Source organism: Myotis myotis, unplaced genomic scaffold (assembly GCF_014108235.1).
Source record: "Myotis myotis isolate mMyoMyo1 unplaced genomic scaffold, mMyoMyo1.p scaffold_m19_p_1, whole genome shotgun sequence".
NCBI classification, from domain to species: domain Eukaryota; kingdom Metazoa; phylum Chordata; class Mammalia; order Chiroptera; family Vespertilionidae; genus Myotis; species Myotis myotis.
In genome coordinates this window covers 168006283-168023432 of record NW_023416313.1, presented here as the reverse complement: position 1 = coordinate 168023432, position 17150 = coordinate 168006283, and the positions used below count along the sequence as shown (strand labels likewise).

Genomic DNA, 17150 nt, shown 5'->3' with positions numbered 1-17150 from the left:
ACCAAACAGAGAAGAAATATGAAAACTACAGACCAATATCTCTCATGAACAGAAATGAAAAAATTGTTAATGTTTCAAGAAATATACAAAAACAATTAGAGATTGCCAGGCAACAAACATAGAAACCAAAATTAAAAATACATTTACTACTTCTCTAAAGAAAATGAATTACTTAAGTATAAATCTAACAAAACATGTACAGGATTTATATACTGTAGAAATAAAAACACTCTAAATATATGGAATGTAAATAAATAAATAAATAAAATGACATGTCATGTTCATGGAGAAAAAAAGCAAATGGCCACCAAATATAATAACCAATTTAGCATAAGGATTATCAATGCTAAAAGCACTGGCGAAAGAGAGCTGAGGAAAAGATGTTCACAGAGCCTCACAGAATCACCTCACAGATTAGTTATAAATTACTGAAGAGAAAGCACTCCTTGACAATGGAGAAATCTAAAGGTCAATGTCTTCACCAAACAAACTTACAATCACTGATATTTGAAGGAATTGAAATTATATGCATCCTGATATAATGCAGTAGAAAGTACATATGATTGCCAATGTAGAAGTCTTGCTAAAAATGTTTAACAGAACCAGAAATAATCAGAGAAATTCAGAAATGTTGGACATTCTACAACTCAATAGTATTCATCCAAAAAAATCAATGTCAGGAAAACAAAAAGAAACTGAGGCTCATTATAAAATTCTTAAAAGGCTAAAAAGGATATAAATAAACAGAATTTGCAAACCCTTACTGGATCTAGGATTGGGAAGAACAGAAAAACAGCCTTAAGGAGACTTTTTCTTTTTTTGACAACTGAATAAATCTGAATATAAACTGTATCTTAGGTGATATTAATAAATTAATATTTCTTAGGTATAATAATGGTTTTATCATTATCTAGAATAATGTCATTCTTATGAGATTCATGTTCAATTTTTTTATGGGTCAAGTGTCATGATGTCTGCCACTCAATTTTAAATGGTCCAGTAAAACAAACTGTATAGAGGTAGACCTAGATATAGATATAGGTGTTGACAGAATAAAGCAAAGATGATTAAAAATAATAACTGGGATGCCCGGCCAGTGTGGCTCAGTGGATGAGCATCAACCCATGAACCAGGAGGTCATAATTCAATTCCCTGTCAGGGCAAATGCCTGGGTTTCAGGTTCAATCCCCAGTAGGGATCGTGCAGGAGGCAGCTGATCAATGATTCTCTCTCATTGATGATGTTTCTATCCCCCTCTCTCTTTTTCTCTCTGACATGAATAATTTTAAAAAATAAAATAATAATAATAACTGGGAATCTAGAAGAAACGTATAGTGGTTCTTGTTATTACTAGTGTTTCAACATTCCCACAGATAAGAAAATTAAAATTCTTAAATAAAAGTGTAGATAAAATTTAAGTTAACATGCTAAGTTTTGGCAAAACTATAAAATATTAAAATGTGCATATCCTATGACCCAAAAGTTGCACTTCTCCAAATCTCCCCTATAAACACCCCTATGCAGAGAAGGAATACACAAAGATGACAGATATATGTGATTGTATGTGGTTAAATTACATAAAATTGTGACTTTCATCTTACAAAGAGATGATTTCCCTTGCTGGCTTTCATGAAGCAAACAGTCATGTTGGGAAGCTCACATGGCAGGAAACTAAAGGTCATTCTAGAAGCCTACAATTGACAGTGTAAACCTCAAACCCTCAGTTTTACAGCCGAAGAAACTGATTTCTGAGCTTGGAAGTGGACTCTTTACCAGTCGAATGTCAGATGAGACAGCAGCCCCAGCCAATACCTTGACTATAACCCTAAGAGGCCCTAAGCAGAGAATCCAGCTAAGCCATGCCTATACTCCTAACCCACAGAAACTATGAGATAATAGATTTATGTTGTTTTAAGCATTAAGTCTGTGGTAAGATTATTTTACAGCCATTGTTAACTAATATGTCATCATTACATAAGTATTCACACATTCAAATATAGATTCACAATGGAAACACAACAAATGTGTTGTAGACAGAGAAATCTAAACAAATACCCATATTTAAAAGACTAGACATGTGAGATAGCAGGAAGAATGAGCAGATAAGTAAATAGTTAAGTGACAGAAGGTAGTTGGCCACTGGGAAGAGAGGGGGAAATTGACAGCTGAAGGAGTTAGCTGAGTAAAACTGAATGATTTCTGAAGGGAATATATTGTTAGCATTTGCTTTTATATATAATTTTATAAACATTTATGATTGAATATACTTTGCTCACCCAACTCATAACTTGAAGAAATCTCTGTGGATAGAACACATTTTCCACATCTAGTAAAGTGAGATAAGACTGAACTGCATAAAGTCTTAATTGTTGATCTTCTGTTTCATCATCAAAACCTACAAAGAAATTGATACATTATTTTAATTTTCATTAAACTCTCTAAGGACTCTGTAGTAAAAACCTTTAATTTAAAAGTCTTTACAGAATGCAATTGTTTACTGACCTTCCGCTAGCAGTCTCAGGAAGTTATTGGGAATATCAGGATTCATCACATCTCCTCCTACTGAAAACACAGCATTCATTGTCTGAATAAACCATGCATTATCAGGAGCATATGTGTCCACAGTGTTAAGAACAAGTACACTTCAAATGCCACTTATTAAAACTATATTTCTGCATCAACCTTTTAAAAATAACCAATTCATCCTAGTTTGGCATTTTTACCTTTAATCTCTGCCAATAAATTGTTCTATATTCCAGTTTTATGTAAAATAGGTGCTCAATAAATCTTATTTAATAAATTTTAAAAACTAGTTCATGTTGCTTTATCTAGCACTCTGCCTTGTACATAACAACCATCCAATAAATAAATGTAAAGTAATTGAAAGAAAGGTTACAGCGAATTACGGACAATACATAATGGAAAATAATATACACTCCAAAGAGACTGAATGTTGTGATGTATCTACTTGAACAAGTTGTTTAACCTCCTATCTAATCTGCTTCTCTTCAGTTCTAATATTTTATCATTTTGCTGGCCAAACCTAGAGCACTGGCTAGGATTTAAGCAATTTCCAAGATAATTTAATTAACATTATTCATTCATTCTTCCTTTGCTTTAACACAGACATCTTAAAGAGAATGCAACCCTAAGAGGCCCTAAGCAGAGAATCCAGCTAAGCCATGCCTATACTCCTGACCCACAGAAACTATGAGATAATTAATTTATGTTGTCTTTTTTTTTAAATATATTTTATTGATTTTTTACAGAGAGGAAAGGAGAGGGATAAAGAGTTAGAAACATCAATGAGAGAGAAACATTGATCAGCTGCTTCCTGCACACCCCCTTTTGGAGATGTGCCCACAACCAAGGTACATGCCCTTGACCGGAATCGAACCTGGGACCCTTCAGTCCACAGGCTGACGCTCTATCCACTGAGCCAAACCAGTCAGGGCAATTTATGTTGTCTTAAGCATTAAGTCTTGACCAGTAGAAGTTCCTGACTTTTAAAAAACTAATGTGAAGAAAAGTAACATGTGAATGGAGTTCCCAACTACTTTATTATGACAATTTCTAATATAAACAATACAGGGGTGAGCAAAAGTAGATTTACAGTTGTAAGTATGCAAAACAGAGTATTATTATTCATTAATTATTCTATTATTTTCCATACAATGTAAACCTACTTTTGCCAACCCCTGCAGTTGGATAAATGTTAGCATCCTGATCCCTCCAGCCAACCCACACACCCCTAAAAACAACAACAACAAGAACTTTTACTCAGAAAAGAAGCTGAGTAGGAAGTAAAGTCAAAGACAAGGAGGGACTGATAGAGAAATCAGGCAGAGGCTCCTGTATCTTCTTGCTCATAATACTGACCAACTGAATGAAAAGAGCCAGGAAAAAAGCCATCCCCTAAGAAGTCTACACAAATTCCTATTTTTGACCAGAGAGGCTTAAATATCAGGAATGGAAATTACTGCTGCGTCTCTGAACTCAACTTGCAAGTGAACATGTCCTTAGCAATCATTTTAAACCACTGTGTAACTAAAGGCATTGTATGATTATGGTTCAAACAAAGGATATTTTTCAGCCAGCTCAGCTATTTTGCCAACCAAATTGACGATAATATACTCTTCTTTGCTCTGATGTAAATATTCAAGCATTTTCTGGACAATCACTGTTATATTCTGTGCATTAGTAATTCTGTAAAGAAGTTCCAGTGTCTATTTAAGGAAGAGAAATAAAAACAGTATTATAAAACTATGCATGATAACACCAATAAATACAGTAACACATATTTATAACATGGTTGATTCTTCCACTTTTATATAGATCTCCTGAGCAGGTCATTTAATAGGTGTGCAAAAAATGCACAGAACTTAATAATGGTAACTATTAGAAATAAATAGAACTTAAGAAAAATAAAATTACTGTTAAAAAAAATGAATTATGGCCCTTGTCGGTTTGGTTCAGTGGCTAGAGCATTGGCCCACGGACTGAAGGGTCTCAGGTTCAATTCCAGTCAAGGGCACGTACCTCAGTTGCAGGCTTGATCCCTGGTCTGGGACGGAATGTGTGTGGGAGGCAACCAATTGATGTGTCTCTCTCACATAGATGTTTCTCTCTCTTTCTCTTTCTCTCTCCTCCTCCCTTCCACTCTCTTTCTAAGGATCAATGAAAAAAATATCCTCGGGTAAGGATAAATACATAAATAGTAAGAATAGTTTTGTTTCAAACACAGTACCTTTTAAAATTAATAATCTTTTTTTAAAAATTACAATTGCTTAACGCAATACAATGTTCTCTCAATAACTATTTTTAACTCATTGCTTTTAAGTAACTTACATGTTTAGTGTCTCTTTTTATCTTTGGTACTTTTAAAATCAGAAATTCTCTACATGAGAATTAACAGAAATATTTATATAGACACCCACACAATTTTATAAAAGGAAAAAGTTGAAGAAAATTAAGCAAATAATACACCTTTCCTTCCAAGAAGTTAACATCATTTTAGGAATGTTTCACACATTCCTACATATGTAATAGGGAATGCATTATCCCATTTTACAAATATTATAGAGAACAATGAAAGATTATTAATCATCATATAATATATCTTAAAATTGTACTAATAAAAAAAAACTGGGAATAAAATGCAGGTCTCCTATTGGACCAAAAAGATATTAATGAATCTATACAGGTAATTGGACCTAATTTCTCCAACTCATAATTTAAAACCATTCCTGTGAATACTAACACAAGAAGTTTTTAGAAAAGTTCCTTAAATTTAGCAGAAAGAATAAAATGCTCTCAAAAGTTAAAATACACACACACACACACACACACACACACACACACATACTCACTGCCCATCACTTTAATTTCTCTCCATAATGGTAACAAAAAGTTTTAAAATTGTAATACTTTCACATACATAATTCAAAATATCAGTTTACCTCTCTTTTAATAATGGGATCAGGATGGTCTAAGCATTCAATTATTGTCATCTGGTGTTGAAGAGCCAGAGTGGGATCCTGTTGGATAACATAGGTAAGAGCCTTCAGTCCTAAAAGCAAAAATCGCATTGTATGAAGTGACCTGCAACAAATACCCAGCAAATCTCAAAAGCTCTCTTTGTAATTTTTGTGAAAAGAACCAATCATCTTACCTAAATATTTGAGATTTATTTTAGGTGACAGGACAAATTTTCCAATGCACTTGGCAGCCTTCTCAAGTAATTCTGATTTGGGATAAATAGAATAGACTGTATGCACACATTCAAACAGAATGGCTAGAGAAAGAAAACATAAAAATGTCAGGGATCATGTTAAGGCATAATGAAAGAAAACATTTGTGTGGAACTCATAACAAAGCAAACTAATTAGAAGGCCAGTTGTAGTCAAAAATCTTTTTGGAAAATTTTCAAAGATATAAACGTTACTGTTTTCAGACTTATACAGTTTTTAAGATATGTTAACAGAGTACAGTTTAAAGAGAATTACGTATAGTAACAGATAAAAATAATGCATTCATTCATGCAACATTTACTGAACACCCCTATGTGCCAGACATTGTTCTAGTAGTACGGATACAGCAGTGAACAGAACAGAAAAAACCCTTCCCTCAAGGAGCTCACAGTCCAATGACACATAGGTAACGTTTTCATTGTTCCTATATAAATAGATATTTCTATTTGAATGCTTTAAAATAATTTATTAAAATAATTTACTTATTTAAAATAATTTCTTTTCAGACAGTTTCTACCACTTCTATACAAAAACTCTATATGTGATTTATTTCAATATAATCATTTTGGGATACTTTAGCATTTATTTCAAAGTAGAGTCACTGCTCAAAAATCTTCAAATCACTTCTTTAAAAATTAACCACAAAGAATATAAAACAATCTATTGAACACTTTGATAGTGTTCAATATGATTTCCTTATACAGTCAAAGATCTGATAACTATGACAGGTGATCAAAGTGATACTAACATTTTTTTCAAACTCTTTTAAAGAGCATTAGTTGTGGGGCTGGGCTTTGCCACGGTAAAGAAGAATCAAGTAGGCACCACTAAGTCCTGCATGGCCTATTGCAATCATAGCATGAGAAGTGAGACAGATTCTGCAGCCTTAAAAACAATTCTAATGCAAGTTGAAGCATATCAAATGTCCCTGACAGAATCACTCCTTCTCTATTTCCAAAAGTTTAAAACAGGGGTCCTCAAACTATGGCCTGCGGGCCACATGCAAATACAAATATTGTATTTGTTCCCCTTTTGTATTTTTACTTCAAAATAAGATATGTGCAGTGTGCATAGGAATTTGTTCATAGTCTTTTTTAAAACTATAGTCCGGCCCTCTAATGGTCTGAGGGACAGTGAACTGGCCCCCCGTTTAAAAAGTTTGAGGACCCCTGGTTTAAAACATAACAATCGGACACTTCTTTGCATGCATGATAGATTCTGAATATTCAACTAGCTATTTTTTATACTTGCCTATCAATTGAGGCACACATAAATATTGTGTAAAAAACTTTATATAAACCCTTTCTATAGAAGGAGAAATCAGAAATATAAAGTGCTAATTAAAAAGAAAACTGACTTCAAAAAAAAAAAAAAGAAGGGAACTGACTTGCCCTGGCCAGGTGGCTTGGCTGGTTGGAGTGTCGTCCCATACACCAAAAAGATTGCTGGTTCAATCCTGGGTAAGGGCACATACCTAGGTTGCGGGTTCAGTCCCAGATCGGGCTGCATAGGAGAAGCAACCAATCAATGTTTCTCTCTCACACTGATGCCTGTCTCTATCTCTGTCTCTCCCCCTCTCTCTAAAATCAATAAATATATTCTCAGGTAAGGATAAAAAAAAAAAAACAGGAGGAAAAAAAGGTCAAGCTTTTTTTTCTTTAATTAAAGAAAAACCTACAAATTAAGTTAACTTAAAAAGATACTTTGTATATTCGGATGCCTCACTATAAAATGTCTGCTCTGTGCTATGAAAAAGTGGACTTTACAACTTTATGAACTACAGAGCCTTAACCAGCTACCCTCAGCCTATTTTTGTAAGCCTGTGAACTAAGAATGTTTTTTACATTTTTTAATTGATATAATTGACATATAACATTATATTACTTTCAAGTATATAATTACACTTTCTTTTTAATATTTTTATTTATTTCAGAGAGGAAGGGAGAGAGAGAGGAAAACATCAATGATGAGAGAGAAACATCGCTGATCGGTTGCCTCCCACACACCCCACACTAGGGATCAAGCCTGCAACCCAGGCATGTGCCCTGACAGGGAATCAAACTGTGACCTCCTGGTTCATAGGTCGATGCTCAACCATTGAGCCATTCCAGCCTGGATCTAATTACACTTTTAAAGGTTGTAAAAAAAGAAAACACACACAAAGGAAAATATGTGTCAGAAACGTATGTGACTTATGAAGCCTAAAATATTTATCAAACCCTGAACTAATAATGTGACAGCCCTGAGCAAGATTAAAAATGATGATGCTCTGCCCTGACTGGTTTGGCTCAGTGGATAGAGCATTGGCCTGTGGACTGAACGGTCCCAGGTTCGATTCCGGTCAAGGGCATGTACCTTGGTTGCGGGCACATCCCCAGTAGGAGGTGTGCAGGAGGCAGCTGACCGATGTTTCTCTCTCATCGATGTTTCTAACTCTCTATCTCTCTCCCTTCTTCTCTGCAAAAAATCAATAAAATATGTTTTTTTTAAAAATGATGATGCTCCATTTTCTATCATAATTGGCATTTCTTCCTTATTGGATTCCTGCCATTCAGAACTCTATTTTACTACAAAAACTTCTTGTTACTCATCTGAATACTAAACTTTTATATATAGACTAGAGGCCCAGTGCACAAAAATTTGTGCACTCGGGGGGGAGGGGGGTCCCTCAGCCCAGCCTGTGCCCTCTTGCAGTCTGGGACCCCTCGGGAGATAACGACCTGCTGGCTTAGGCCCGCTCCCGGGTGGCAGAGGGCAGCCCCAATCCCTAGGTGCAGCCCCTGGTCCGGCTCAGAGCAGGGCCGATTGGGGAGTTGGGGCGCCGCCACCTGTCATGCACAGAGCAGGGCGGATCGGGAGGTTGCGATGCCACCCTCAGTCACGCTCAGGGTAGGGCCAATTGGGGGGTTGGGGCACCGCCCCATCACACTCAAGGCAGGGTCGATGGGGAGGTTGTGGTGCCACCCCCTGTCACGCACAGAGCAGGGCCAATCAGGGGGTTGGGGCGCTGCCCCCTGTCACACACAGAGCAGGGCCAATCAGGGGGTTGGGGGGCCGCCACTGTCACACTCAGGGCAGGGCCAATGGGGAGGTTATGGCTCTACCCCATCACACACAGAGCAGGGACCGTGGGGGGGGGGGGGTTGGGGTGCCGCACCCTGTCACACACAGAGCAGCTGGGCGATCAGGGGGTTGGGGAGCTCCCCCCTATCAGGCACAGAGCAGGGCTAATCAGGGGGTTGGGGCACCTTCCCATCACGAACAGAGCAGGGTGGATAGGGAGGTTGTGGCCCCACTCCCTGTCACACACAGAGCCGCAGGGCGATCAGGGGGTTTGGGCACTGCCCCCTTTCACACTGATCCCGGTGCCGGGAGGCCTCGTGGCTCCGCTGATCCCGGTACTGGGAGGCATATTACCCTTTTACTATATAGGATAGAGGCCTGGTGCACGGGTTGGGGCCGGCTGGTTTGCCCTGAAGGGTGTCTTGGATCAGGGTGGGGGTCCCCACTGGAGTGCCTGGCCACCCTGGGTGAGGGGATGATGGCTGTTTGCAGCTGGTCACACACCCTTCAGGGTGGGGGTCCCCACTGGGGTGCCTGGCCAGTCTGGGTGAGGGGCTAAGGGCTGTTTTCAGGCTGGCTGGGTGACTGAAGCTTCCAACTGCTCCTTTTTTTCTTTTTTTTTCTTTTTTTATTCTGGGCCAGCTTTAGCTCTGGCTCCAGCTCTGAGGCCTCTGCTGCTGAAAGCAGGTATCTGGTTTGTTTGGGTTCTATAATCGAAACACTGTATCAACTCCAGCTCTGAGATCCCGGCGGGCTGAAAGCAGGTTTCTGGGGTTTTGTTTAGCTTCTATATTTGTAACAATGTTTCAAACTGCAAGGTCAGAGGCCGGCAAGGCAGGTAGGGAACGTTGGTTTCCTCCATCACTGAAGCAAGCAAGCCTCATGTTAGCTTCAAGCTACCTGGCTGCCGGCCGCCATCTTGGCAGGCAGTTAATTTGCATATCTCGCTGATTAGCCAATGGGAAGGGTAGCGGACATACGCTAATTACCTGTTTCTCTTTTATTAGATAGGATGCTCATAAGATTTCTAGAAAGCTAATATAGGTAAAATTAATAATTCAAAAACTGCATTTACTGGTCAACTTAGGTGTAAATGACCTGAAAATGAATTTAATAGATGTTTAAATTATTTTCCCACCTAGAACTAAGTCCTTTTATTCTCCAACTCTACAATATCTGAATATCCTATATAATAGTAGAGGAATATGCTAATTAACCCAGACGCCTTAGCAGTCACAACCAGTCAGGCGTGGCCCGGGAGTGGCCCCTGGCAGAAGTGGTGCCTGCAGCACCACCCAGCCCAGAGGCCGCCAGGCCAGGGATCGTGAACAGGCACACTGCGCCACCTGGCCTGGGAGCGGCCCCCGGTGGAAGCGGCCACCAGCGGGGGCGCATGCAGGCCCGTGGCGCCGCCGGGCCGGGGGTCCACCGGTCCCAGATTATGAGAGGAATGTCCGACTGCCAGTTTAGGCCCGATCCCGCAGGGCAGTCAGACATCCCCAGAAGGGTCCAAGATTGGAAAGGGTGCACACTGGGCTGAGGGACACACCACCACCCCCGGTGCATGAATTTCGTGCACTGGGCCACTAGTAAGTTTATAAAAACGGTCTTCTTTCCACAATGGTTCAGATAAATGTGCTTCTGAAGATTTCTAAACATAAAAAACATAGCTTGGAGCTTTATTTACTCTTCCAGAGCAACCCAGGTCCTAACCAAAATATCATCAAGTGAAAATTACCAAATTTAAAACTAATAGCTTTCTAACATCCATGACATTGTGAATTTATCATAGATATGTTGGGTTGGAATATGCACAACATTTGAAGAAGTTCTACAGGTACCTTATCCTTCAGATGACGTTACTTTCTTTTTAATTAAGTTACGTCTCTGTCTACTGACACGACTCTGGCAGGGAGATGGGGTGCCACCCAATGGAGCCCAGGTTTTCCACGCTGCCTCTATGACACCTTCAGAGGAGGGAATCCTGATTCATTCTGGGTGGGAGGTGCGAGTAGCTGCTAACACTACCCTGCCTGGGAGAGGAAGGGATACTTCATTACTGCTCCCTATGTTGCCTCCACTGACATTGAGGGGGTGGCCTTCACTAGCTTCCTCTAACACCAGCCCAGCAAAGGGAGGGAGAGGTACCTTGCTCCTCCCTACTCCTGGATAAAGCAAAATCCAGGCTTCCCACATTATCTCTACTGATAATGAAGCGGGGGTGCCTCCATTAACATCTGGCAGGAATGAAATTCCTACTTCCCTCCTAGGCTTCCCTGCCACCAGCCCAGTGGGATGGTTGGGGCAACTCCTTACACCTGGTGAGGGTGGAAATCTCAGCTCTCCTCTAAGCCTTTGCTGCAGTTGGTGGACCCAGTTTTTCTGTGTGGTGCTTGGTTAGGATAGAGGGGCTATTCTCTAAATGTTTCTATCTTCCTAGCTTGTCCTTTTCTTCTTGGGGTGTTCTGTCTGCACCTGTTGGCATTTCCAGGTTGCTGTCTGGGGTATGCAAGGCAAAAAGAAAACCTAATACTCACCATAGTGTCATTCCTTGTGTACCAAGGTCCCTAACCTGTCTACCTTCATTTCCCCACCTTTCAGAGTCTTATGTTTATTTTACATATGATGTCCAGGGTTTCTAGGTATACTTATGGTGAAAAACAGGGAAAGGTACTTATATCTACTCCTGATGGTTCTGTATCTTGTACTCCATTTTATGTAATTCTCCCAATTTACCAGTCTACTAAAAATGTCATTCTCATCTTATCAGTACCCTGCCCAAAAATCTTCCATACCTCCAGATTTACTAGTCCAAACTCATTTGGCTACCATGAAGAGACTTCCACAACATGGCCTTTCCCCTGCTCCCACTATGAGCTGTCCATTCAGGCTAGTAAGTCAGTGTTCTCTGAAAGTGTATTAAATATCTCCAGTTCTGCACCATTTCTCATGTTCCTTCTTCCTAGAATTCCCTTCAACATCCCTCTGGCTACCTAAATCCTACCTACCTTTCAGGGTCCTATCTATAATAACAAAAGCGTAATATACCAATTAGACCGGACGTCCTTCCTTCCAGACAAAGCTGCAGCAGGCGGGAGCCGCAGCAGAGGTGGCAAGAGACCCCCAGCCACGGCCATGACAGGCAGGGGCTGGGGCCAAGGCCCTTGCATGAATTTCGTGCAAAAGGCCTCTAGTTACATTAATAAAGCCCCATGATCTCCATCACCTCTGAACTCTTGCAATACTGACTCCCTGTACCATCCCTCTACATTCTGTCTTATACTGGTATTATGCTTTCATAAGTAAGTTATATCTTCCATTATTTATAATAATGGAACTTTCACAAAAATATGGTTTAGAAAATATCAAGGCTGAAACTCAAACAGATAACCAATAAAAGTAAAATAACTTCCTCTTCCTTCCATTCAGTTAAAACATATTACTCATTGATCAATCCAGTGCCAGATACTGGGATATGCTGATGAGTAAGACAGACACAGTCCCTTCCCTTATGAAGTTTATAATTTAAAATTCACATTCTTAAGCAATCAAATATTTATATTAGAATTACTAGAGAGTACTATTGATAAAACTCATGTTAGCTATAAACTATATTAATATAAATATGGAATAAAAAGCATAATGTTAGAAATAAACAAAACTACCAAAACTGTAAGGTTTCTGTAGAAGGTGATATGCTGGACTGACAACCTACAAAGAAGCAAACTGTTGGTGTTGGATGGTTCCAGCAATCTTAATAAGAGAAGGGTGTCCTGCCCTAGCTGGTTTGGCTCAGTGGATAGAGCTTCGGTCTGAGGACACAAGGGTTCCAGGTTCAAGTCCAGTCAAGGGCACATGCCTTGGCTGTGGGCACATGCCCAGTGGGGAGTGTGCAGGAGGCAGCTGATTGATGTTTCTTTCTCATCGTTGTTTTTAGCTCTCTATCCCTCTCCCTTCTTCTCTGGAAAAAATCAATAAAATATATTTTTTTTCAAAAAGAGAAGGGTGTCCCAGTGGACAACATTAAGAAATATCTCATCAGGTATACAGTATTCTCCAAATCAAAAGGAACAGGTAATAGCAGTTATCTCCAGAAAGGGGAACTGGGTGGTGGGTGATAAGGATTGAAGGGACATTTACTGTTCACTGAATACCCTTTTGTACTTTTTGAATTTTGAACCATGTGCATATATTACCTATTCAAAAAAATAAAAACATTAAAGCTGAAATGCAATTATAAAAAAAATGGGCTTTCTTCAAGAAAAATAAATTCTTAACTAATTTTAAACAGAATTTCTGGAGAGCCTTTAAAACTTTTACCCTAGACAATGACTGATTATATCTCAGGAAAACTTTTTAACTTCCTTTAGCTGCCTGAAAAGACTCTGACACTTCTCTGGATCTTCTGACAGCTCCTAGCCAAACCACCTGCCTTGGTAAGGGTCATCCTTACCTCTGGGCCCTTAGTCTTCTCATTACATAGCAGGATCCTAGATCCGTGGTCGGCAAACTACGGCTCGCGAGCCACATGCGGCTCTTTGGCCCCTTGAGTGTGACTCTTCCTAAGCCTTAGGAGTACCCTAATTAAGTCAATAACAATGTACCTACCTATATAGTTTAAGTTTAAAAAATTTGGCTCTCAAAAGAAATTTCAATTGTTGTACTGTTGACTATGTTGACTAAAGAGTTTGCCGACCACTGTAATGTCAACTGTTCATTATACTATCCTATCTAATAAAAGAGTAATATGCAAATTGAATGTCACTCCAACACAAGACGGCCGCTCCCATGTGGACACAAGATGGCCGGCAGGGGAGGGCAGTTGGGGAAGATCAGGCCTACAGGGGGAGGCCAGCAAGAGAGGCCCAGGCCAGCAGGGGGAGGGCAGATGGGGGCAACCAGGCCAGCAGGGGAGGGCAGATGGGGGCAACCAGGCCAGCAGGGGAGGGCAGTTGGAAGGAGACCAGGCCAGCAGGGGTAGGGCAGTTGGGGATGACCAGGCCAGCAGGGGAGGGCAGTTGGGGGCAATCAAGCCAGCAGGGGGGCAGTTAGGTGTTGATCAGGCTGGCAGACAGAGCGGTTAGGGGCAATCAGGCAGGCAGGCAGGCAAGTGGTTGGGAGCCAGCAGTCCTGAATTGTGAGAGGGATGTCTGACTCCCCATTTAGGCCTGATCCCACACCGGGCAGTCGGACATCCCTCGAGGGGTCCCAGATTGCAGAGGGCGCAGGTTGGGCTGAGGGACATAGCCTCCCTCCCCTTCACGAATTTCATGCACCGGGCCTCTAGTATACTCATAAGTGCAGGGGCCATGTCTACCTTATTCTTCCTTTAATCTCCCATACTGAGCATGGAGAAATATAAGTCAATTAATTCTTTCCTCAATCTGTACCTAGTTTACAAATCAAGGTTTTGTTTTGTTTTGTAGGCATTCAATAAATACGGGTTGAACAAATGAATAAACCACTCTTACTGACTTTAATCACCATTTATACATGCAAAACCTAACTCTATCCTCTTAAATTTACTATCCCAATTCACTACCATTTGCATTATTTTTCCTGCATGAGTCTTACGCACACAAACCTTTCTCCTTATTCCTACTGCATCTTTGTCAATCTTTTCCTTCAATTAAACTAGTTCAATTTCTGCCCTCTACCCTACACTTCTACAACCATTATTCTTAAAGACCAACAGTTTATCATTGTCTGAAAGAAACAGCAACACTCTTCATCCCCATCTTCATGGTACTCCACCAGATTAAGAAATGACTTCTCGAAAACCAAGATGGCGGCATAGGTTAACACAGGAGATTGCTGCCTCGAACAACCACTTCAGAGATACAACTAAAGGACGGAACGGACATCATCCAGAACCACAGGAAGGCTGGCTGAGTGGAAATTCTACAACTAGGAGGAAAGAGAATATCATACCCAGACTCAGAGGAGGCACAGTGCTGAAGTGAAATACTCAGGTGCGGAGTGCGCGCGGAGCGGGCTGGAGGTGTAGGGCGCGGTTGTTGTTTTCAATCAGGAGGGAGTTTCAGACTCTGAGCTCCAGATCCGGGCAAGTCTCTGGGGACCCAGACTCAAACGGGAGAAGCGGGACTGTCTGGCTTCGGTCAGAACTCGAAGGCAGCTTTCTCTCCGAGGTTTGCAGCTGTTGCTGGGACTCTGAGAGGCAGAGCCCCTAGGGACAGAACTGAGAGCAGCCATAACTGCTCGCTCCGCCTGCCCTGTAGATCCCCAGGGATCCGCCCTGCCCAAGCCATTTGCTGGATAGCCTCAGGCAAACGCTAGATTAGCACCGCCCTAGAGATCCAGCATAGAAGCTCTCCCACTGCAGACACAGCTGACTCTCATAGCCAGGTAGCCTGGATGTCAAATCACCCCCGGTATTGCCGACAACAATCAAGGCTTAACAACAAGACTGCGCACAAAGACCACTAGGGGGTGCACCAAGAAAAGATAAAAAAATGCGGAGACAAAGAAACAGGACGCAAATGTCAGAAATGGAAGATATAGAGCTCAAAACCACACTTTTAAGGTCTCTCAAGAACTGTCTAGAAGCCACCGATAAATGTAGTGAGATCCTCAAGAAATCTAATGAGACCCTAGATGTTGTGATAAAGAACCAACTAGAAATTAAGCATATACTGACTGAAATAAAGAATATTATACAGATACCCAACAGCAGACCAGAGGAGCGCAAGAATCAAGTCAAAGATTCGAAATGTGAAGAAGCAAAAAAAACACCCAACTGGAAAAGCAAAATGAAAAAAGAATCCGAAAATACGAAGATAGTGTAAGGAGCCTCTGGGACAGCTTCAAGTGTACCAACATCAGAATTATAGGGGTGCCAGAAGATGAGAGAGAGCAAGATATTGAAAACCTATTTGAAGAAATAATGACAGAAAACTTCCCCCTCCTGGTGAAAGAAATAGACTTACAGGTCCAGGAAGCGCAGAGAACCCCAAACAAAAGGAATCCAAAGAGGACCACACCAAGACACATCATAATTACAATGCCAAGAGCAAAAGACAAAGAGAGAATCTTAAAAGCAGCAAGAGAAAGAAACTCAGTTACCTACAAGGGAATACCCATACGACTGTCAGCTGATTTCTCAACAGAAACTTTGCAGGCCAGAAGGGAATGGCAAGAAATATTCAAAGTGATGAATACCAAGAACCTACAACCAAGATTACTTTATCCAGCAAAGCTATCATTCAGAATTGAAGGTCAGATAAAGAGCTTCACAGATAAGGAAAAGCTAAAGGAGTTCATCACCACCAAACCAGGATTATATGAAATGCTGAAAGGTATCCTTTAAGAAGAGGAAGAAGAAGAAAAAGGTAAAGATACAAGTTATGAACAACAAACATGCATCTATCAACAAGTGAATCTAAGAATCAAGTGAATAAATAATCTGGTGATCATAATAGAATCAGGGACATAGAAAGGGAATGGACTGACTATTCTTGGGGGGGGAAGGGGTGTGGGAGATGCGGAAAGAGACTGGACAAAAATCGTGCACCTATGGATGAGGACAGTGGGTGGGGAGTGAGGGCAGAGGGTGGGGCGGGAACTGGGAGGAGGGGAGTTATGGGGGGAAAAAAGAGGAACAAATGTAATAATCTGAACAATAAAGATTTAATTTAAAAAAATAAATTTAAAAAAATGATAAAAAAAGAAATGACTTCTCATTTGAGTTAATACCTCTCAATGCCTCTTCTACTACCCTTCTGCATGGCATGCAAATTCAAACTGTTTCATATCTATCTTTTAAATATCCCAATTTCTTCACCCAGCTTTCTCACATTGATCAGTAGAAAACTAATAGTTCCTCCCTCTGGCTATTACAATTGGAAGTGTTTTTGGTTACCTTTCTGAGTTCTCCCCACTTCTCCCCTCAAACCTGTCTCCTATCACTAAATTACCTTTTCAGATTACATAAAATATATATAAAGAGCTCCTGTCTCTTCACAAAATAGTGTTATTATTCCATATATATATATATATATATATACACACACACACACACACACACACATATATATATTATCTATATCCTACTCATACTTCAGTTGTGTTCTTAAATATCACTTTTTCATAAAAACTTTCCCTGTTCTCCCCCTCACCTAAAACTAGCTGCTGTGTTCTCCCACAGCACGCTGTAATTCTCCTTTATAACATTTACAGCACCTGGCCCTTTCTAGTCAGTGAGCTAAATGATAATAACACTGTTTTATTCACAGCTGTATTCCAAGTATCTTGCACAAGACCTGACAAAATACAGAAATTTAAAAAATATTTCACAACTAGTTGACTAATTGATGTATT

General features: G+C 40.3%; 1 protein-coding gene across 5 annotated transcripts in view; it reads right to left on the bottom strand.

Annotated features, from left to right (window-relative positions):
* The window catches only part of AP4E1 (adaptor related protein complex 4 subunit epsilon 1), a 73547-nt gene that overhangs the window by 24886 nt on the left and 31511 nt on the right, over window positions 1–17150 (bottom strand). For all 5 annotated transcript variants that reach the window (XM_036301400.1, XM_036301391.1, XM_036301408.1 and 2 more), the window contains 5 exons: window positions 5672–5794; window positions 5460–5569; window positions 4087–4226; window positions 2503–2615; window positions 2277–2395 (listed from right to left, as the gene is read on the bottom strand). In XM_036301400.1, coding sequence (XP_036157293.1) covers window positions 2277–2395; window positions 2503–2615; window positions 4087–4226; window positions 5460–5569; window positions 5672–5794 — 605 coding nt within the window. The remainder of the gene's footprint in view (window positions 1–2276; window positions 2396–2502; window positions 2616–4086; window positions 4227–5459; window positions 5570–5671; window positions 5795–17150) is intronic.